A 22,847-nucleotide genomic window follows, 5' to 3' on the forward strand; every position below is an offset into this window, starting at 1 on the left:
TCTATCTGTAAGATCTATGGAATGAAGAGAAGTTAAAGGCCAAGGAAGAGATAGAGAACATAATAAATTGCAAAATGGATAGAAGCAATTATATTAAATCTAAAAGTTTTGCACAAATAAAACCAATGAGTCCAAGATTAAAAGGAATGCAGAAAGACAGAAAATTATTTTTATAGTTAGTGCTTCTGATAAAGGACTCAACGCTAAAACAGAGAACTAAAACAAATTTATAATCATTCAAGTCATTCTCCAATTGATAAATAGTCAAGGATATGAATAGGCAGTTTTCAGAAGGAGAAATTAAAACTACTTCAAACCTATCAGATTGGCTAAAATGACAAAAAAAGGAAAATGATCAATGTTGGAGAGGATGTGGGAAAACTGGCACACTAATGCACTATTGGTGTAGTTGTGAACTGATCCAACCATTCTGGAGAGCAATTTGGAACTATGCCCAAAGGGGAATAAAACTATGCATATTCTTTGATCCAGCAATACCAATACTAGGTCTGTGTCCCAAGATCATAAAAAAGAGGGAAGGACCTACATGTACAGAAATATTTATAGCAGCTCTTTTTATAGTAATAAAGAATTGGAGGTTGAGGAGATGCCCATCAATTGGAAAATGGCCAAATAAGCTATGATATTATATGTTATAAAGTAATATTATTCTATAAGAAATCGTGATTGAGGGCACTTAGGTGGGCAGTGGATAGAGCATCAGCCCTAGAGTCAGGAGGACCTGAGTTCAAATCTGGACTCAGATACTTAATAATTACCTGGCTGTGTGACCATGGGCAAGTGTCTTAACCTCATTGCCTTGCAAAAAAAAAAAAGAAAGAAAAGAAAAAAGAAAATAAAGAAAGAAATCATGACTGGTCTGACTTAGGAAAAGTGTATAAAGACTTGTATGAACTGAAGTTGAGTAAAGTAAGCAAAACCAAAAGAATGTTATATTATACTAACAGCAACATTATGAGATGATCAATTATGATGGGGGAAATTCCTCTCAGAACTTCAGTGTTCAAGGAAAATCCTAAGAGCCTTTAAAGGAAAATGCCATCCATATCTAGAGAAAAAAACTATGAATTCTGAATGTATAGCAAAGTATAATATATTCACTTTTTAAAACTCCATCTGTTTTTACTTTCTCATTTTTCCCCTTTTAGTTCTAATTCTTCTTTCAGAACATGGAAAATATGTTAAATTCAGTTGTACAGGTACAACTGTTTGATGCTATAAGGAGGGAGGTGAGAAAAAAGGGTGGTAGAAAAATGTGGAACTCAGAAACTTGCACAAGGATGAATGTTGATTTCTATCTTTGCATGTAAATAAATTTAATATTGCTGAATTTAAAAATAAAAATTAATAAACTATCATAAGAACTCTTTAAAAAACCCAAATCAAGAGCAGCTAGGTGGTGTAGTGGATAGAACACTGGCCCTGGAGTCAGGAGTACCTGAGTTCAAATTGAGCTTCAGACACTTAATAATTACCTAGCTGTGTGGCCTTGGGCAAACCACTTAACCCTCTTATTGCTTTGCAAAAAAAACCCTAAAAAATAATTAATTTTTAAAAACCCCAAATCTTAGTGGGGGAGTTCCTCTAGTATATCTAAAATAGTATTTTTTTCTAAAAATATTTTCAAGAATTTATCTTTTTTGTAGGTCAAAGTGCAGCTATAATAGTCTGGTAGAGATTGTTTTAGTTGTAGTTTATTGCTCTGTGAAAAAAGACATACTCATATCCTGGCATGCACAATTTATGCAAGATCATTCACACTCACACCCACTGAAAATTACCCTGGGTCACTAGGCAAAAGAGCATCCTTTTCTTTAAAAAGATGGTTCAGTTCACTCTTTTTATTAGAACAATGTTCAAAGGCTCACTGAGAATCTGGTAGCAAGATTAAAAATGATATTGATTTAAATAGCCAACTTATAAATCATGAAAAATATGAAAGGTATATTATATGTACCACTATAATTAAGTCTGGAATCATTTTAGAGACATCTTTCTATTTTCAGACAAAATCATTGATCAAATCATGACAAACCAAATGAAATAGTTATGAATCTTTTAGGACTGATGAGAGCTTGACTTTATGTCTTTACTTATCATTTAAAAATTAAAATTATGTTTTTTCAAAGTTGTATTTAACAACAGTTTTTATAATATATATTTAATTATTTAATAATATATAATGATTTCTTCTAGAAATGAGTGATTAATAAACCTGATTGGCATGGATATATTTCATGATTGATATGAATTTATATGTATAACCTATATTAGATTGCTTTCTGTTGGGGGAGGGGGAGGAAAGGAGAAAAATGTAAAACTCAAAACTTTGCAAAAAAGGTTATTGAAAACTATCTTTGAATATGGTTGGAAAAAATAAATGTAAATATTACAAATGAGTGATTAAAGTACATCATGCTATCTTTAAATTTCCATTGAGCAATTCAAACAGCTCAGAAAGTCTGATGGGTATTCTATGACTTTTTTCTACCTCTTCTTGAGAGATATGTATAAATGACATATCAATCTACTATAATATAATTAAAAACTGACCCTGATCCCTCATAAATTCATGTGTATTTTAAAAATTTTATATTTTTAAATTATTTTATATTCCTACATAGAAACAATTTTTGCTATTTAAATGAAAATTAACATTGGCATAGCTAAATAAATAATACTACAACATCTTACATCTTTATTTAGGAGAACAGATCTATGGCTGGAAGGGAACTCAGAACATATCTAGTACAAACCTCTTGTTTTATAGTACAAACCTCTTGTTTTATAGATGACTAAACTGAGATCAAGAAGAGTGAAGTGATTTGCATAAGACATAAAGGAAATACATGACAGAGATGCAATTTGAACCCAAATCTTTTAATTTCAAATTTGAAATGCATTCCAATGCACCATGCTATCTTTTCTCTGCCTTAATTAAGACTAATCAATTTCTTTCTAAAAATTAGTTTTTGCTCCTTTTAAAAAATATATACATAAAGTACAGGAGCAGTTGCTCTCCAAAGGTAACTATTTAAAATGATATATACCCTATGGAGATGCACAAACAAGCCTCCTGGCAGAGTAAACCATTACTGATCTGTGTGGTTATGACTACTCTCTAAATAAACACATTAATTTCAGCCCCATTAAATACATATCCAACTTTAAGAAAATGAAAAGGAAAGGAAACAAGTTGAAATAGTAGCCAGAGGCAGAGTTTTAAAAATCTAAAAAAGCCATTACCTATCTCCTCTAGGGAGAAGAACAAAGGAGAATGACCACTTTTAGGAGGAATGCTGAAACTGCTGCCTGTATACAGAGGAGACAGACTGACCTTTTCATCAATAAAGCGGAGGGCAATGGTATCTTCAGTGTCCAGATATATCAGTGATGTGAGTTTCTATGAAGTTGGAGAGAGAAGACCAACAAAGTCATTTTATTTCTGCTCCTTTTGATAAAACTGACATAGCTACCTCCTCCAGAATCCAGAAGCAATGGGTTGTTTATGTCTCCCATTGGTTATCATGTATATGCTGAGATGGAGGTAAGACTGGGTTTACAAATTTCTAATTGCCATTTTTCTCCACTAGAGGAAAAAACTTGATCCATTTTAAGGCTCAGGCTCTATACTACAGAGAGATAAGTAGACTGAACAAAAACCCCAGAAAAGTGGAAAAGGGGGATCAGGATACAAATGTGAAGTGAAACTTCCTTTGAATACTTTAATGGAACTAACTGATAATCAAAAGATTTAATTATCTTGTGTATTCATCAAACCTGTCTATACTTTCTAATCCTTTTCCAAATATCTCCATAAATACTCCACAAAGCATTTACCTGATGTACTGCTAAACTCCTTATTCTGATTCTTTTAATATTTTATGTATACCTGGATGGCATTTGGGCTATCCTCATTATATAGTGGAAATACTGGCTTTTCCAGCAATACATGTTCTTGATGGCATTTTTATTTCACTTCTTTGGGACATTTTAGAAATATATGGCATTAGGCGCAGCTAGGTGGTGTAGTGGATAAAGCACTGGCCCTGGAGTCAGGAGTACCTGGGTTCAAATCCAATCTCAGACACTTAATCATTACCTAGCTGTGTGGCCTTGGGCAAGCCACTTAACCCCATTTGCCTTGCAAAAAAAAAACTAAAAAAAAAAAAGAAATATATAGCATCCTACTTAGATCTACCAAGAATCTCTTTATTACTTTTTGGGACACCTGAAATTTTTATTCTGCTAAGACTATAGTACAGACTTGCAGCTACATAGCCTCACCAGAATATAAATGTTAATAAGATGGATTTTTGTGACCATGAACAAATTTAGAATCAACTAAAATACTTGACCATTTCCAAATGAAATGCATCCAGCTTTTCTTCCTCAACACTGGGTGTAATTTATTGTCTCATATCAGAAACCAGTCATTTGCCAATTGCTAAATTATATGAACTTTGTTTTTAAAAACTGTTTGGTATTTGTCATAAACAGCCTCTTATTACATCTTTTTCTTCAGAGAAAAATTCATGCCATAAAGGTAAGAAATTATGATCTTTTGTTTCTTATTTCTTAATCCCACACACTGTTTTCTAGAAATTATGCCATTCTCCTGTGAGTCCACTTTTGCATCTGTCACAAAGATATATAGGCTAACTTTTTAAGGATTTTTTAAAGTTATTCATGGCAATTCTCTACTTCAAAAGATGCTGATTTATAATCTGGAATTATATTCATGATGGTCTGTCTACATTCTATAAGGCAAGATGCTCAAATGTCTTATAAATTATGTTAGTTGGTTGCCTTTGGGTCCATTCCCCCAATTCCTTTATTCATTTCTCCAAATAAAAGTGTGAGCTTTCTTGTTTATGTCTTTTGATTTCATTTGTACCAAGGTGTCAGAGCGACTGTAGTTCAATTCTTCTAGTATTGTTTCAACTGTCACCAGACAATTGCCACATAATACTAAAAGTTATGATTCTTAGCACTTTTGCTTCCTGTGCCACCTCTACTTTTGAGGAAATGAAAAAGAATCATTCTTGCAAATCAAAAAATTCTCAGTAGCCAAGGTATCAGAGATGAGGCTCCATCTGTATCTAAGCTTGTTTAAGCCTTCAAACACTGCCAGCAAGCCTCTTCTAGAAGTCCTCCCAGCTTGGTAAAGCTGTTAAACTTTGTGCTCCATTGAAACAGACTTCAGGAATTCAAGTTAACAACTACACCAATTTTGAAAGGATGGATAGGTATTCAGTAGACTGGAGACAAAGTGAAAAGTCATCACAGTTACGATAAGTTATGTCACCAAGATGGAAAAGCATTGCGTCTGTACAAAGCAAGGAAAATTGGCAAGTATGGGTCTGATAGCCAAATCCAGCAGCCTCATGTTTTTGAATGGCCAAAGAGGCATTTTAAAAGTCCATTCACATTTAAAAGTACAATAAAGCATGATTTTTTTAAAATGTATAGACAATTCTTAGCTCCTGGCTATCCAAAAGGGAAAGTAAACATACATGGAAGACAAGCAATAGGAGATAAGGCAGGAAAGGCACAGTGGTTATCAGCCATGAAAGACCCAGAACAGTGGGATAAGAGGTGTGAACTTTATTCAGTAGGTCACAACTCAAATCTTTTCAATAGCTCCTAAGGAATGGTACAACCAAATCTATGCATAAAGAAGATTAGGCTAACAGCATGGTAAGAATAGATTAGAAGGGAGAAAAAGCAGAATAGAAGTAGGTAAAGCTCATTAGGAAGCTATTTCAATAGTCCAGATTGTAGGTAATAAGAGAGCAGGTGTCTTTTATTGGGATGGTTACTGTGAGAACAAATACAAGGAGACAGATACAAAAGGTATTACAGAAATGAACTTGACTTTTCACTGACTGGATATTAGAGATGAGAAAGAAGAATGGATCAGAAATTTTAAACACCTAGGACAGGGTAAATGGCAATGCCACTGGCAAATGTAAAGTCAGAAGGACAAAAAAGTTTCAAAGAAAGATAGTAAGTTCATTTTAGGACATATTGACTTTTAAGTAGCCAGTAGGACATCAGTCAATTAATCAAGTATTCATTAAACACTTATTAAATGCCAAATATTGTGTCACAGTGCTATGGATACAAAGAAAGGCAAAAATAGCCTGTCTTCAGAGAGTTCACATTATATGACATAGTAAATTAAAGATAATCTTGGAAAGGGAAAGCATTGGCCTTCTGCAGAAGATGGGATCTGATAGGAGTCTTAAAGTAAGTCAGACTAGTAGAGCTAGGCAGGAGAACTGAAGCCATGGAGAGAAGTCAGGGCTGGTCACCAATTCAGAAGTCATAAATGTCAGTCAATACTTAACGTCATGGTAATGAATGGACTTGCCAGTGAGTAGACATGCAAAGAAGGAACAGATGAGAAAACTTAAAAGATATAGTCTTAGCATTCTAACCATGCAACTAATAGTTAATGACTTGTACCAAATATAGGGGATAAAGCACTGGGATTGGAATCAGGAAGCCTCATTTTTCTGAGTTCAAATTCAGCCCCAGACATGTACTAGTGGTGTGATCCTGGGCAAGTCACTTAATTCTTTTTGCCTCAGTGTCCTCCACTGTAAAATGAGCTGAAGAAAGAAATGGCAAATGACTCCAATGTCTTTGCCAAGAATACCCCAAATGGAGTCAGAAGTCAGACATAGTTGAAATAACTTAGCAACAGCCAAGTAAAAACTAGCTTCTCTTTTTTTCCAATTATATATAACAATGTTGACAACCCATGGCTTCTGAAGAGTTGACCACTCCTTTCTTTTGGATACTCCTCTCTACATTTTCAAAATTTTTCTCTCTTGGTTCTCCTCCTTCCTGTTTAACTACTCCTGAGTCTTTTACTGAATCATTCCCCTAATGCAGGAAGTCTGAATGTGTCACATTCCTTTACTCAGGAAGCTTCAATGGTTCCCTCCTGTCTCTAGGATAAAGCATAAATTCCTGTTTTTCATTCAAAAGACTTTCTTTTAAGCCTAACAACAATAACAATATTCCTGTAAAATGGCCTGTTACATGACATTACATCTTTAGGGCATGGACTGCCACTCATTCCAAAATACATTCCATTCTCACCTCCTGCTCTTGTAATGTTCAGCTTCAAAATTCAGCTGAAGTGCTACATTTTTTCAAAGGCCTATCCTAATACCTCCCAGTTATGACTACATTTCCCTAATGAAATTACATCTTTTTTGTATTTATATATACATATGTTTTCCCTAGAAGGTAAGGAATTTCTGTTTTTTTCTCTTTGTGATCAATTTTCTCTTTGCATTCTATCACCTCTGCTGAACGGAAGGGTCACCAATTCTAAAGAAAAGCTGGTCCCAGAATCTTATTATATCATGCCTTTGACAGGTATGAAATTGATTGAGGACAGGGGTGGCGAGGTGGTGTAAGGGGCGGCTAGGTGGTATAGTGGATAAAGCACCGGCCTTGGAGTCAGGAGTACCTGGGTTCAAATCCGGTCTCAGACACTTAATAATCACCTAGCTGTGTGGCCTTGGGCAAGCCACTTAACCCCATTTGCCTTGCAAAAACATAAAAAAAAAAAGAAAAGAAAAAAAGAAATTGATTGAGGCCAAATGCATCTGTAAGGCAAAAAAAACCCACCAAACACAATGGTCAGAAGGGTGATTGATAGTTTGAAGCAGGAAGAATGCTAGTCACTACTGACAAATATGAGAGAGAAAAAGTCATTAAAACATAAGAGATTGTCTACATGAGTTGCATCATGTAAACCAGCTTCAGTTACCTAAACCAGATAAAAGTCTGAACTTTTCCATTTAAGACAGTTTTACAAACATGCACTGCTTACTTAGTTTTATAGGTTATGCTAGAACTATCCTTTAAAAACTATTCTGGCTCTCTCTCCAGGCGTCCTTGTGTGAGTGACATCGTCTTTAAACCCCAAGTGGCAATCCCTGAAGCACCTTCGAGATGCCCAGGGAAGACAGGGCTACCTGGAAATCCAATTATTTCCTCAAGATCATCCAACTTTTGGACAATTATCCAAAATGCTTCATTGTGGGAGCAGACAATGTGGGCTACAAGCAGATGCAGCAGATCCGGATGACCCTCCGTGGGAAGGCCGTAATGCTGATGGGAAAAAACACTATGATGCGCAAAGCCATTTGTGGGCATCTGGAGAATAACCCTGCCCTGAAGAAACTGCTGCCTCATATCCGCGGGAATGTGGGTTTTGTGTTCACCAAGAAAGATCTGACTGAGATTAGGGATATGCTTCTGGCCAATAAGGTACCAGCTGCTGCCCATGCTGGTGCCATTGCCCCATGTGATGTCACGGTGCCAGTCCAGAACACTGGTCTGGGTCCTGAGAAGACTTCCTTCTTCCAAGCTCTGGGTATCACCACCAAGATTTCCAGGGGCACCATTGAAATTTTAAGTGATGTGCAACTGATTAAGACTGGAGACAAAGTGGGCGCCAGCGAGGCCACCTTGTTGAACATGCTGAATATCTCCCCATTTTCCTTTGGGCTGATCATTCAGCAGGTGTTTGACAATGGCAGCATCTATAACCCTGAAGTGCTGGACATCACAGAGGAGACCTTGCACCTTTGCTTCTTAGAGGGTGTCCATAACGTTGCCAGCGTCTGTCTGCAGATTGGCTACCCAACTGTTGCATCAGTGCCCCACTCTATCATCAATGGGTACAAGCAGGTCTTGGCTGTAGCTGTGGAGAATTAGTACAGTTTCCCACTTGCTGAAAAGGTGAAGGCCAAGGCCTTTCTGGCTGACCCTTCAGCCTTTGCAGTGGCTGCCCCTGCAGCTGCAGCTCCAGCTGCTGCTGCACCAGCTGCTGCTGCTCCAGCCAAAATAGAAGCCAAGGAAGAGTCGGAAGAGTCCGATGAAGATATGGGATTTGGTCTGTTTGATTAGCCCATGGGATACAACTATTTTGCCAGTTTATTTGTGGAACAAAGAAATAAAAATGCTCATTATCTCTGAAAAAAATAAATAAAACTTCTGGCAGAATGATAATTTCTGGAAAACCACTAAAAAGAAAGCCTATCAAATATTTTTTAAAAACCATTTTGAGCATAATATCTAGTGATAAATATGTGTATACATATTTATATATACATATATACACACAAATACACATATACAAGTTGTTTCAGTTTTACCCTTTCAATATTGATGAGCTATTACTGCAAGTGCTTGACAAAACTAATAAGAAAATATAATGCCTGTTCTCCTATGGCAAATCCTTCCTTGTTCCTTCACCTACTTCGGTAATGCATTATCATTCATAACAAATGACAGCTGTGCCACATTCCTTCCCAGCCTGGAAACCAAACATAGTGATTTCAGATGGCATTCTACTATAATTTGGTTTCCTATATGGAAAAGATAATCCCCATTCTTTTAGCAAAAGTAGCTAACTCAACAAAAAGAGAAGAATTCCCTAAATTATTTTTCACTACATGAATCTCCTTTTAAAATTATTGCTTTTGACAAAGCTAGAAAATATTTCTAGTAAGATAGTAAAATGTTTCATAAGAACTCTTCCTTTGGTCAAATACACACTGGTGAACAAAAGATGGAATACCAACTGCAAAACCAAGTCGCAGAATCTTTTTATAGCATTATACCTGAACCTAAGAATAAGTTACATGGAAACAAATGTAAAGACTATATTGGATTGCCTTCTGTTGGGGGGAGGGAGGGAGGGAAAGAAGGAAGGGGGGGGGAATGGTAAAATTCAAAATCTTGCAAAAAATTATTGGTAGAAATTATTCTTGTATTTAATTAGAAAATAAATAAAATATTTATACAATTAAGAATGAGTTATTAGAAAAGTCTGTGTCAGAAGTAGAGAAAATAGTATTTACAAGCCTAAGTGTGAATTACAAACACAGGAGTGAAAAGGTTGTGAAAAAAAAAAAACTTTTCACAAAGTGGTAGTATTTAATCCTACTGAGAACAACGACACCCTGGGTAGAGATCTGTATAGGGTCATATTTCCACAGTATTTCCAGGAACACAACAACAAAACTTTTTTTTATAAGAAGATTCTACTATAAATAGAATGTAATAAAAAAAAAATTTCCATCAGTCAGGATGTAGAAGATACAGACTACAGAATTCTATTTAAAAGACATAGACATGCATGCAAATCACTTATGTCACTGAATCACAAGACACATTTTGCCTACCCAACAAATTATAGCAAGTGCACGACATTAAAACAATACATAATAACAAAGCAAATAATGACAAGAACAACACGAGTTAAAAACATTGTTATGACATATGTAATATGCTAATATTTCCACTGGGCATGATGATACTGTAATGACAATAGTAATACACTGGATATGTGATCTCTCAACATGTTGATCTTTTTAAAATTCATGGAACTAGAAAATATTCTTAGAAACAGCACAGAGAATTTTACAAATTACATGTTCTTTTTTTACAAATTTTACATGTTTCTCATTTCAAGTCACTTAATTTGCCATATTTGTATTGTTAGTATTGAAATGATTTCATTTTTTCTACATATGGGCCATTCCATCTATATGTATATAAATATAAATATACATACACGTATTTATTCTAAAACTTGCTTATGAATAAATAGATCTATCTTTGATGGACCCAATTCAAGGGAAAAAACAATTAAATACATGCAGAACCATTATAATCATTATCTCTGATCAAGGATGAATAGAATAAATATGTTCCTACTTATGGAAAGTAGATCAGTTATATTTCAAAGAATTCAAAGCATAGTTCTCAAAGGCTTAAAGTATCAAAAATACTTGCTAATGTGTGGGGTTTTGAAAAATATATTGTTTAATTCAAGTTTCTGAAGTTTTACATCCTTATTTACACCCTTCTTTCTTGTTTTTTTAGAACAAAACCATTGTATTTCTTTCTACTAGTAGGTACAGAAGATTTTGTAATATGGATGGATATTATGAATGGCAAATAATACAAATATACTTTATTTCGGAAAACGGGTTTACATAAGTAACGGGACACTTTGGAAACACTCTTGCTTATTAATCATGTTACTGAACAAAAACAATGCCATTTTAAGCACAGTCTCCTCTTCAATGAGTATTTGGAGATAGGAAGACAGCACTTGGTTTAAAAAAAAATGACCTCATGTTAAGGCCTGGTCACCTAAGTGTAAATAATGTAGAATGAATTCACCATACATAGTTCAGATACTAGCTATAGCAAATCCATGGTGTCCCTGTGTTTTGAGATCTATGGAACGCATACCTTCACTCACCCTCCTGGAAGGGCTGCTGCATCACAGTCTAACTTAAGTTCTTGGCAGGCAGGAATGAAGAAGAATGTCAAACAAGTTTTACAAACCATTTAGAGTGAATTGCCAGTGTTCCCTTTAAATACATTAAGAAACAGGTAACAATAGAAAGACACTGCTTAGAAGTTAATTTTCTCACTTTGGTGCAAATCTTTTTTTGTTTTTATTTGTGATTTATGCACTTGTCTGATTCATACATTTACAGTACAAAGTCTAGTAAACCTGACACAAAGCATTAAAGCACAATATGCCTATTATTCATTAGGCATTTGCATTTTTCAAGTTTTAATGTTTATTCTTCTACATCCAGACTGTGTCAGCAGTTCTTGAATATAAAAAATATATAAATGGGGTAACTATATTCTAAAAATGCAGATGCCTATAACAACCAAGTTATTGGAGGAAAGGGAATTTTTGAAAAAAAAAAGAAAAAAGCAAACAAGTTCACTTGGAGGGAATGTGGTTTGAGTCTTTGTATTAAAAAATAAACAACACAAAACCCCCAAATTTTCCCCCAGAGAAGCTGGTCATTATGGAATTCCAGAAAACCCTTTTCTACCAAAGGGACCTTAAAAACCCCATTCCAAATATTTAAAAATCTACAGCTACCAGTATGCCATGAAGTGGCAATCAGCAGTCAGAAGAGAAAGGATGTCTGTAGATTTATCTTGCAGCATAGCATCTTTAGCTATTGTAAAAACCACTGGTGTACCAGAGCAGAGGGATATTAAGGATAAGGGTGGGAAGAGTATTGGAAACATTACCTGCCTGTTTGTGAGAGGGCTTTCATGGCTAGGAAATTTTCTAACCAGTACATAAATTCCAAGACACATTTCTTTCTCTTTCTCTTTTTTCAATGTTAAAAATAACTGAATAAAAAAAAATCCTACAAGTAGACAGTCACAATAGGAAGTTACATGGTAAGGACCACGCAAAAAAACATCAAGACAAATGCTATTGGTTCAATGCTATTGGTCCAAGAGGCTAGAAAACCTGTTAATTTTGAAAGCCCTAGCAAAAGATCGCAGTTGTTTATAAACCACGTATGTATGTATGTATGTACGTATGTGTTTGTTTGTTTGGTTATTTATTTATGTATGTATGTATGTATATATATTTTTGCTAGGCAAATGGGTTATGGCTTGCCCAAGGCCACACAGCTAGGTAATTATTAAGTGTCTGAGACCGGATTTGAACCCAGGTACTCCTGACTCCAGGGCCGGTGCTTTATCCACTGCGCCACCTAGCCACCCCCTTAAACCACCTATTTATAAAACCCAATTTTGAATCTTTTTTTCCCTTCTTCTTTTTTGCATGTTACAATCAGAATTTCACATCCAGACTTTAGCATTTTGCATTTCTTTGCCAATCTTGTAGCTGAGTATCTTGTTCCAGTCGATTTTGGTTCGGGTGACTGGAAGCTGCCTGCACAAGGCCTTGAATGTGGTGTCCAACATTGTTTGATAATTCTCACTAATCGCAGTCTGATATTCATTTTCAGCATGTTTTATGATTTTAATAAATTCCTTGGCAGTTTGTACATCACCAGTAACAGTTACTGAATCCTGTACATCTTTGTGACTAACCAACTGAACATTACCATCTTCATAGTAATGGACCTGAATCTTTAGCACTCCAATCACCTGAGCTGTCGGTGGGGTGATGGTAAACTTCCACTCTGATCTCCAACGACCATTCCAGAAATTTTTAGGCTGAAATTGGTGGCTCTCAATGCAGGCAATAATAGTCTTCTGCCCATCTATAATTTTAGCATAAACAGTACAGAAGCCGTTGGAATAATGATCTTTCACATAGGCCCTTAATGCACTGTCACAGGATTTCCTCCATGACTTCAGAGCTCCATCTATGTCCTCAGGTTGGGGGTCACTTGCTTCTTTCTGTAAGTGATCAAACTTAAAGGAAACTTTATTTCTAGGATCTAAAAACCTGCCACTACCCAGGTCGCCATGTTCTGTAATTAAGACATGATCATCATATCCTTCTATTTTCACTGGAGTGAACTGGTCCATATTATACTGGCCGAATGCATGAGCTGCCCCTTCCCTGAGAAGATTGTCATTGTTAAGTTGTAACCAGACATCATTAAACACTTCATTAAATTCTCCCGGGGGAGCTATCCGTACCTTCTCCTCATCCAACACCCGATCCTTGAAGTCGGCCATCTTGGGCTGCTCTGGCCCAGCCCGGCGGTCCGCACAAAGCATGCCGGGAAGGAAGCGGGCCGACGGGAGGGTGGGGGCGGGGCCTCCCGGAAGCCGGGCGCACCGCGGTGCCATGCTTTTACACCCTTCTTTCTAGAAAAGAATGTTTACACTGATTTATTTTGAATGTTTCTAAGTGACTATTTATTCCTCAGTAAGGTTCATCAGCCTGTTTGCAATAGGCCTATTTTCCAATGGCAAGGTTTCTGTCCATGAACCAAATACTGCCAAGAGATGTTGAGCTATTTATTTGGAGTCCCTCACCCAAAACCATGACTAACTAACCATATTCATAGACCCCTTTCCAAACAGCTAACTAACATTTACCTAACAGTAGACAAACCAAGAAGGCAATAGAGTCTTTCCTTTGGCGGGCACGCAAGTGAAAGTCTCAACTGTAAAAATGCTGAAAAACAAGCAGCAGAGACCTATTTTTTCAGGAAAAATTCCACGGGTAAATTATAATCACAATTGTGAAATTAATCACAAATTAAGATAATCAATACAACAATGATGTAGTATTAAGTGAGTATTAAGTGAATCACCAAATCAAAGGATTGAAACACAGGAATAAATATTCCAGTCCTAATTCTTTAAATCTTTAAAATTCATTTCAAAGCCACTTCTTGTATCATCTTAAACAAATTACTTAACTTCTCTGAACCTCAGATACTGTATCTATAAAATGAAGGGGCTATACTATAGAAAGCCTTCCTGCTCGACACCTATGATCTTATATTCTTTGTCATTAGTACTGAAATTTTAAAATTAAATAAAAATGCAGTAAATAATCCATTTATCAAGGCAGCTAGGTGGCACAGCAGACAGAATACTACTAGCTCGGGAGTCAGGAGGACCTGAGTTCAAATTCTTACTAATTACCTAGCTGTGTGAGCTTAGGCAAATCACTTAACCCCACTGCTTTGCAAAAACCAAAAAATAAAGAAAATCCATTTATCTAAAGTAAGTCGGGGTGGCTAGGTGGCAAAGTGGATAGAGCACCAGCCCTGGAGTCAGGAGTACCTGAGTTCAAATAGAGCCTCAAACACTTAATAATTACCTAGCTGTGTGGCCTTGGGCAAGCCACTTAACCCCACTGTCTTGCAAAATAATAAATAAATAAATAACAACCCTAAAGTAACAGTCATGGAATTGGACTCACAGACTTATTTCATCTTCTTAACAGGCAGACCACCAAAAATAGTTTTTCTAGAGCACCAATAGTGTCTGTCTGTTATGTTATATAAATGTTAGATATCATCGTTGTTGTTGTTGTTGTTGTTGTTACCATTATTATCTCCCAACTTCAAAGCTCCCACCCTAATACAAACATTTTTAGTACTTGAAAAAGTACTACAAGGGGCGGCTAGGTGGCGCAGTGGATAAAGAACCGGCCCTGGAGTCAGGAGTACCTGGGTTCAAATCCATTCTCAGACACTTAATAATGACCTAGCTGTGTGGCCTTGGGCAAGCCACTTAACCCCATTTGCCTTGCAAAAAAACCTAAAACAAACAAACAAAAAAAAAGTACTACATATAACAAAACTCCAAGAAAAATCTTGATTGATATAGACAGTGTTCAACATGATGTTAATGAGAGGAATTTCTTCTCAAAAAGACAGAGATCAAGACAGAGACAGAGTCAGAGAAAACCCTGAGAACTACTAATTAATTACAAACATGGTATTTCTATTTTTTTGGAGACAATTAAGGAAACTACCTGAGGAGTGAAATTAAAGAAACCAGGCAAATTATCAAGGGTCTAAAAATCCAATACACCAAAAGAACACATCAAAATGGTATGCCTCTGAAGACATTCAAATATCTGAACCTTTTCTATGTCAGAAAAGTAGAACCTTAAAAGAAGCTCTTCCCAAATTAAAAGCAGCAAAAAGCTCAACCATTAGGTATCCTCCAAGTTATAGAGTCTACCTATCCTAGGTCAATTTTAGAAAGTGACACCACATGGTCTTCTCAAAGCTTGTGCCAGCTCCTAATCCTAAAATTACTTAAGTAGGCCAGCTGGCTTTAGGGCAACTGAAGGATTCCAAAGTACTCTGGGCAGGAAGTACCAAGAAAGAATCATGATCCATGAAAGGATTGGGAATGAGGGTTTGATAAAGTTCTGGCATTCTTTTAAGGCTAGACTAGATTGGAACAACTCACCCAAGACTACTTTAATCCAGGCTTTAAATCCTAAAACAACACAGAAACCAGGGAATTTGATAATATATGCCAAAACACTCCAGGGCTTAACAAAAATACCTGCAAAATATACCATAGAAAATATGCTCAGAAATACCGATAGTTCCACAGTGTACACATATTGCTATATTCAATACAATGCTTCAGTAATTTTTGGAGGGAGTGTGGAAAGAAGAATAGTACTAAAAGTTAAATAACTTAGAAAAATAAAGCTTAATAGAAGTCAAAATCTAACTCTATTCCAGATTATTAATGCTCAGTGTCAAATTCCAAGAAACTGTTCTATGAAAGGAAAGATAACAATTTTTATAAGCCAATTTTAAAAACGTAGGTCAATAGGCATTTTAGGATACAGCTCCAAGCAATATGGATATTGCAAAAGTGAGTGTGATTTTTCTGGTATTATGTTCTATCTAGTCCTAAAAAAGAAACTTTTCCTTGTGCTGAAACTTTGGATCACTTAGAAGCTTGAATAACTTGCAGATCATTGTAATACTAAAAATTATATTCTATTAGCTTTCATAATATAAAAAAGGAAATAAATCAATAAAATTTCCATTCTGAAAACTGGAAAATAAGTGTGATCTTTCCAGCAGACCCAATAATATGCTTCCTAGAAAAAAAAGTTCAGACTGATTTACTCCAATTTCTACAAAATATACTTGCTGCCTTCATTTGATACACTTAGTTTTCTAACTTAAAAGAGTTACAAAATAAGGAGACAATTAAAGAAGAAAAACATTTGTATTTCTTCGCCACCACCTATACTCATTACTTCTAGTTTCTACTATCTTTAATACCACTAACACTGTACCTCTCTCACCCATCATTTGTTTTTCCTATTCTATACCAGCTCTATTATATATATATCAAACTCTGCCTTTATTGTTATTCAGTCATTTTAGTCGTGCCCAATTCTTTATGAACTCATTTGGGTTTTTCTTTTAATATTTGTACTTTTCTTTTTCCTTCTCCAGCTCATTTTACATATAAAGAAACTGAGGCAAAGAGGGTTAAGTGACTTGCCCAGGGCACACAACTATTAAGTGTCTGAAGCCATAGAAGCCATGATAGATGAGTCTTCCTGATTTTAGACTCAGTACAATGCCACCTAGCTGCCCCAAGCTTTGCCTTATGCTTCCCCAAAATAACTCCCATTGCCATGTCTGTGACTACTTCTACTTCTTGCTACTACCCCTCTGCCTTCCATAGCCAAATTCCCTTTGTGCAGTGATCACAAGAAGTGCAAGTATTAAAAATGCAAGTATTTCAGAATCATGCATATATGTCCACAGTGTATATTTCCTTCATGTTCCTTCCTATTTAATGTTGATTTAACTTAAATATCTGTATTAACTGAGACTAGGGATAGTCATACATCTGGCTAATACTTGCTATTTCTTATACATTATGATTTATTTCCTGCCTTCATGCCTTAGCATTGGCTATCCCAAGACTCAGCTCAAATACCTTCTTCAGCAGGAAGCATTTTCCAGACTCATCATCTGATCATGCCATTCCCTCTAATAGGATATATAATATGTATGTATGTATATATGTATGTATGTATGTATATGTATCTTCTAAACCCATTAGATTAGAAGCTCCTTGAAGCCAGAAATATTTTAGCATGATAAATGTTTAGTAAATGTTAGGAGATGACTTGGTACACTTCAAATGTTTCTTTAAGTTATCTACTTCAGCTGAACTGGGGGTTGTATGTTTGAAGGGATAATAATAAAACCAATTTAACCAGATTTAAAAACTGATAGTTAACCACCAGATGGTGCTGATGAGGTATTCATATATATATTCTGTACTATGTGCCTGTCCAAATGAGAAGAACAGAGTATAATGCTCTCTATGGTTTGACACCTCAATTTCCTCTCACCATGAAGTAGCCCCTATTTATCACATGGTATATATAGATTTGTGGGCCTGCCCAATTAAAACTAGCTTTGAGTCCCCACCCACTGGCCAACCCACCTCCTTTTGACCATGTTACATTTCAAGCATCACAAGTCATTTGCTCTCAGCATTACAGAATTCATTTCCCATGGAAACTAGATAGATGTTAGAATATTGGATGTGACATTTGTACTCACCATAAAAATAAATTAATAAATAGTATTTAATTATCAAGGAACAGACTACCAAAAAACCAGATAAATCATCAAGTAAACTGCTGGAAGGCCCCCATATAAAGGATTTGAGACTTGAGCAGAAAAAGGAGGCTAACAACATAGTTACCATTGTTCAACTCACACTTCCCTCAAACCCAGTCATCAGGGGAAGACAGATAATCTTAGATTCAAAATTTTGTCTCAGTCATTGCATAGGAGCTGTGGTTTCTGGTACAAATGACCACTCAAAAGTATTGATGCCTTCTCAGCTCAGGTATTTAGAACCTCTGACTTCACATAGCTTCTCCTAAACCATCAATGAGCAAAGCTCAGGAGGGAGAGAGAATACTATCCCTTCTATGCTGACTTTCTCTGTAACTTCATCTCCCTCCCCAGATCAATGCCTCTGCTCAGTTCTTTAAGAAAGAACAAAAGACAGTTGTAGGGTGAAACTGTTATATCTCATCTGAGGTTAGCATCATCCCTGTCAAACAGGGCACATAGTATTCACATCTTTAAAGACGAGAAAGCTAAGACCCAAAAGATTTACTTACTGTCTTACTCAGGGTCACATTATAGAACCAAAACTAAGACCAAGAACTCCTGGTTCTCAATCCAGCATTCATTTTAAAAACTAATTGCAGAGGGGTTGGCTAGGTGGCATAGTGGATAAAGCACCCGCCCTGGAGTCAGGAGTACCTGGGTTCAAGTCTGGTCTCAGACACTTAATAATTACCTAGCTGTGTGGCCTTGGGCAAGCCACTTAACCCCGTTTGCCTTGCAAAAAAAAAACCTAATTGTAGAACATTATCAGCAAATTCAAAGATTATATTAAATAAAACAATTACATACAAATAGTTTTCTCCAAAAGTACACAGTCATTTGGCTAGTAGTTTTTGGGATAAGTAAAACCAAATAAAAGCACAAGTCCTTCTCACCTTTTCCAGACAGTTGTGGTAATAGAGAAAAGGAACAGATAAAAGAAATAATAGATATTAATACTCTAAGGAAATACAAAGACCAGTTAACTTTCTACTAACCCTTTACAAAGTATGAAGGAGTTATCTTTGTTAGAATTATAGAGGAAGCCAGGGCAACTAGGTGGCACAGTGGAGTCAGGTTGACCTGAGTTCAAATACTGACTCAGACACTTAATAATTACCTAGCTGTGTGGCCTTGGGCAAGTCACTTTACCACACTACCTTGCAAGAAAAAAGTATAGAGGAAGCCGGGCCTATTAGGAAGATTGGTCGGTCCTGAATGACCCTTAACCTTAAAAGACAATTTGAGAGAGAATGAGTATAGATAGGGCATATCCAGCAAAAAGAATATATAGACTTTCTGTGGAAATATAGACAAAGGGAGAACCATAAGTGTTTATCAAGAAAAGAACCTGTAAACTATTGTTTACAGATGAGAAAAAATTAGACAAGTTACTTGTCCAAGGTCACACAACAAATTGTCTAAAGGTGGGATTTGACTCCAAGTTCAGAGTCTCTCCAATTTACCATACTGTCACTGGAAGAAAATAGCTGGTTGTAAAGAAGAGAAAAGGCTATTGAATCTGATCTGTAAAAAGTAGCATTTCCAGAAAGCCCTCTAAGTAGCTCATCCCACAGAGATGCTATACCTAGAAAGGAACAAGGTGAAGAGAGAGAAAAGAAAGTTCCCTGATATATCAGAGGCATCAGTTGTCCTAGCCACATAAATTTCCCATATGTACTTCATTACCACTGTGCTCTTAAAAATATGTCTACTTGGGACAGCTAGATGGCGTGGTAGATAGAATAGAATACCAGCCCTGGAGTCAGGAGGACCTGAGTTCAAATATGACCTCAGAAAATAATTACCTACCTATGTGACCTTGGGCAAGTCACTTTACCTTACTGACTTAAAAAAAAAAGAATATGACTACTCTCTTCCCATTGAGTCTATGTATTTATTTGTTGAAAAGAACACCCCCCCACCCCCCCCACCCCTGTTAAAACTGCCTTCCTAATCCCAGTAGTAAACCTCAGGGAAAGCAAGGAGTCAAAGAAAATAGACAGAAAGAAAAGTAGTAACTCTGTCCCATCACAGGGAGTTGTTTGAGGGAGAGTGGTTTCTAGAAGTCCCAAACCTATAATTTATGACAACTATTCTAATCATGTCCTTTTTATAAATGTCTCTACTTTGAGCTAATTTTGTCCACTAGCTGTCTATTTAAATCTATCACTGGGGGCTTGTGAATTGTGGTTTTAGGAGAGGATACCCTTGAATCCTTTAACTACGATAGCAACTATCCATCCAAGTGACCAAAACTACTACTGAAAGAAGTTTCCAACTTCAGCAACTCTCAAAGTCCTTGGAGCTACAAAAGGAATATATGCTGTGTTCTGGTGTAAGAAGAATCCATACCAATCAAATTATAGATTCTTCAAATATTAAAATATGTTTCAAACAAATCTGTTATATCACTGATGCCATGTCAGATAATGGCAAACAGCATATGTGACTACTAACATAGAACAAGAGCAAAAGTATATGGAATTTTCATATCACATTTTGTCAATCACTTAATAAATTAGTCCAGAGATCTATGTATACAAATGCCTTTGCAAACAAAAGTTTATACATTTTCTTTGGCTTCCTGTCCCTCATGCAAAAATGAAAAATATTTTTTAAAAGCAACAACATAATGCTGTACTCCAGAACTTAAGAATTGAAGAGAATGATTTGTTTTCATTTATAATGTTTGTTTATTGTAAAAATTACAGAATTTACCCCAAGATTAAGACCTTCCAAAAATATTTGACTTCCTAAAAAAGATATGTATTCCAAATGGCTGCTATTTTTAACAGCTCCTAAGATAGCTTAACTGCTCTTAAGATAATAGCTTTTAAAAAGATCAATATTCATTAAAATACAAACTCTTTGTATTTTTTTTCTGTGAATAAAATTAACCCAACATTCCTTTACTTAATGAAATAAATCCTGTTTATTGTCAAACAGGAGAAAATTGTTAGGAAAAACGTATCACATCAAGGGTAATGGTTTAGGCTTAAAGGAGGACAACAGAAGCAAACTAAAATACTGGATTAGGAAAAACCTTTAATTTGAATCAACCAGATCAGCTCTTCAAAATCTAAATTAAAATTAAATCTCATAACTAGCTTAAAGTAGACCTAAGACAGATGATATATTCTCCTAAAAATAGAATATTTCATAAATTTATCTTTTTTAATTACTTGGGGAAATAATAAATAATTGTAAAGAGGACAGTATTAATAATTGTTCCTTCACAAGTCAAAACAAAGGTTAATTTTGCTCAGGTGTTAAATTAATAATTAAATTCATAAAATATTATTTAATATGTGTTTCTAGTGGAAAAAATTAGCTAATTCCTAAGTGAGTTTGACTTCTCATCAAAATAAAAAAAAATTCACACTTGAAGTGACAGAAGTTATAAGGCTGCTTAAACTACATTTCTACTGTAAATATTTTAATAGACCTCACTGAAATTTTATAATCAATCAAGATCTCATAAAGACAACTAAGGATCTACTTTTCAGCACATTTTGATGTTCAAGCACTGCATTTAATGTCCCTGTTCAATTCATTAAAATGAGAGGTATGCATAGCTGTTTAATAAACCTTATTTTCCTCCCAATAATATAGCAAGGCGAGATGGGAAACATAATGTGTAAATATAAACTTGCACAAATAAAACAGATCAGTGAAAAATATGGACTACATCTACATTTGTGAGGCAATGACCTTCAAAATTCAAGTCAGCATTCCCTAGCTGTTAACAATGTTCTTCACAGGAGAATGATTATAGTATAGTCCTACAATGCATATTTTCTTTTCTCATAGATTAAAAAATACATTTGTATATTAGTAGTAATGAAAAACACCTATAAAAGAGTGGTAACTGTAGCAACCTTCATTTAGGGGATATAAAGACGTTTATGTTAATATTATAAGGTTGCATAAATTGGCAGATTAAAGTGCCATAGTATAACTACAGCAATTAAAAGATTACAATAAGGTTTTGTGGTAAATTTCATAATCCAAAAAGATGCCTAGTGAATATAAAGATACACAGTCTATATGTTTATGTATATATTGCTCTTACTTCCTGTAAAAGTTTATGTACACACACGTAAACTGTGTATACATATATAGTCAAATATTTTCTAAGAGTTTATATATTAAATGCAGAAATACTTGCCTACATATACATTTATATCTGTTTTTAAGAAGTTAAGAAGATTTATATGGAACTTTTAGGAAAAGAAATATAATGTTGTAAAATCAAAGAATTGCAATTCCAAATATGAAGGGAAATACTGATCTTATACAATAATAAAATGCTTCACTATTGTTTCCATGTTGTTTCCAAATGCTATTAAAAATTAAGTCACTTTGTAGCAGAGTTGCTAAGAAAAAACAATTCTAAAACATTCAAGTCATGTTCACCAAATAACTTCTTTTTATGATATGCTATTTTGCTATTTTTCCCCTCTAATTTTTATTTCTAACAGAGGTAAACCAAAAATGATGCTAAAAACAAAAAAATTACTGTGTGATACCATGATCCCTTTCTTTAAAGGCCTGTTTTTTTTTAAATGACAAGTTAGACTAGTTTCAGTTAAGAACAAATGAGTATACAACTAGTACAAGATGACACTTCAAGCATGAACTCAGCAGCAAATCATAAGTCACATTCTTAAAAGTTAAATATTTGTATTTCCTTTTTCAAAATAGATCAAAGAAACTACCCACAACTCTAGCATGAAGTCAACTATCACTAACTCTTGACATTGTTCCAGCTAGTAAAGAAAATAACCAGGGGACTTATCTTGATTCATTAAAAATATCTGGTAGTCAGCCATTTCTATTAGACTGATGATGTCACTAGTTCTTCGATTCATTTATGTGACAACCAAAATG

The 22,847-nt window shown here is 35.3% G+C and overlaps 2 protein-coding genes and 1 pseudogene across 6 annotated transcripts in view; 1 reads left to right on the forward strand and 2 right to left on the reverse strand.

Annotated features, from left to right (window-relative positions):
* LOC141522127 (F-actin-capping protein subunit alpha-1-like) overlaps nt 1-19,842 on the reverse strand; it is a 138,472-nt gene extending 118,630 nt beyond the window's left edge. The window contains exon 1 of the mRNA XM_074235270.1: nt 3,359-19,842. Within this exon, the coding sequence (XP_074091371.1) occupies nt 12,694-13,659 (966 nt within the window). The 5' untranslated portion in view covers nt 13,660-19,842 and the 3' untranslated portion in view covers nt 3,359-12,693. The remainder of the gene's footprint in view (nt 1-3,358) is intronic.
* The window catches only part of FRMD5 (FERM domain containing 5), a 415,376-nt gene that overhangs the window by 390,925 nt on the left and 1,604 nt on the right, over nt 1-22,847 (reverse strand). The gene's annotated exons all lie outside the window — the stretch shown is intronic.
* Nucleotides 7,950-9,026, forward strand: LOC141522128 (large ribosomal subunit protein uL10 pseudogene; annotated as a pseudogene).

The sequence above is a fragment of the Macrotis lagotis genome, chromosome 4, assembly GCF_037893015.1.
Source record: "Macrotis lagotis isolate mMagLag1 chromosome 4, bilby.v1.9.chrom.fasta, whole genome shotgun sequence".
NCBI classification, from domain to species: Eukaryota; Metazoa; Chordata; class Mammalia; order Peramelemorphia; family Peramelidae; genus Macrotis; species Macrotis lagotis.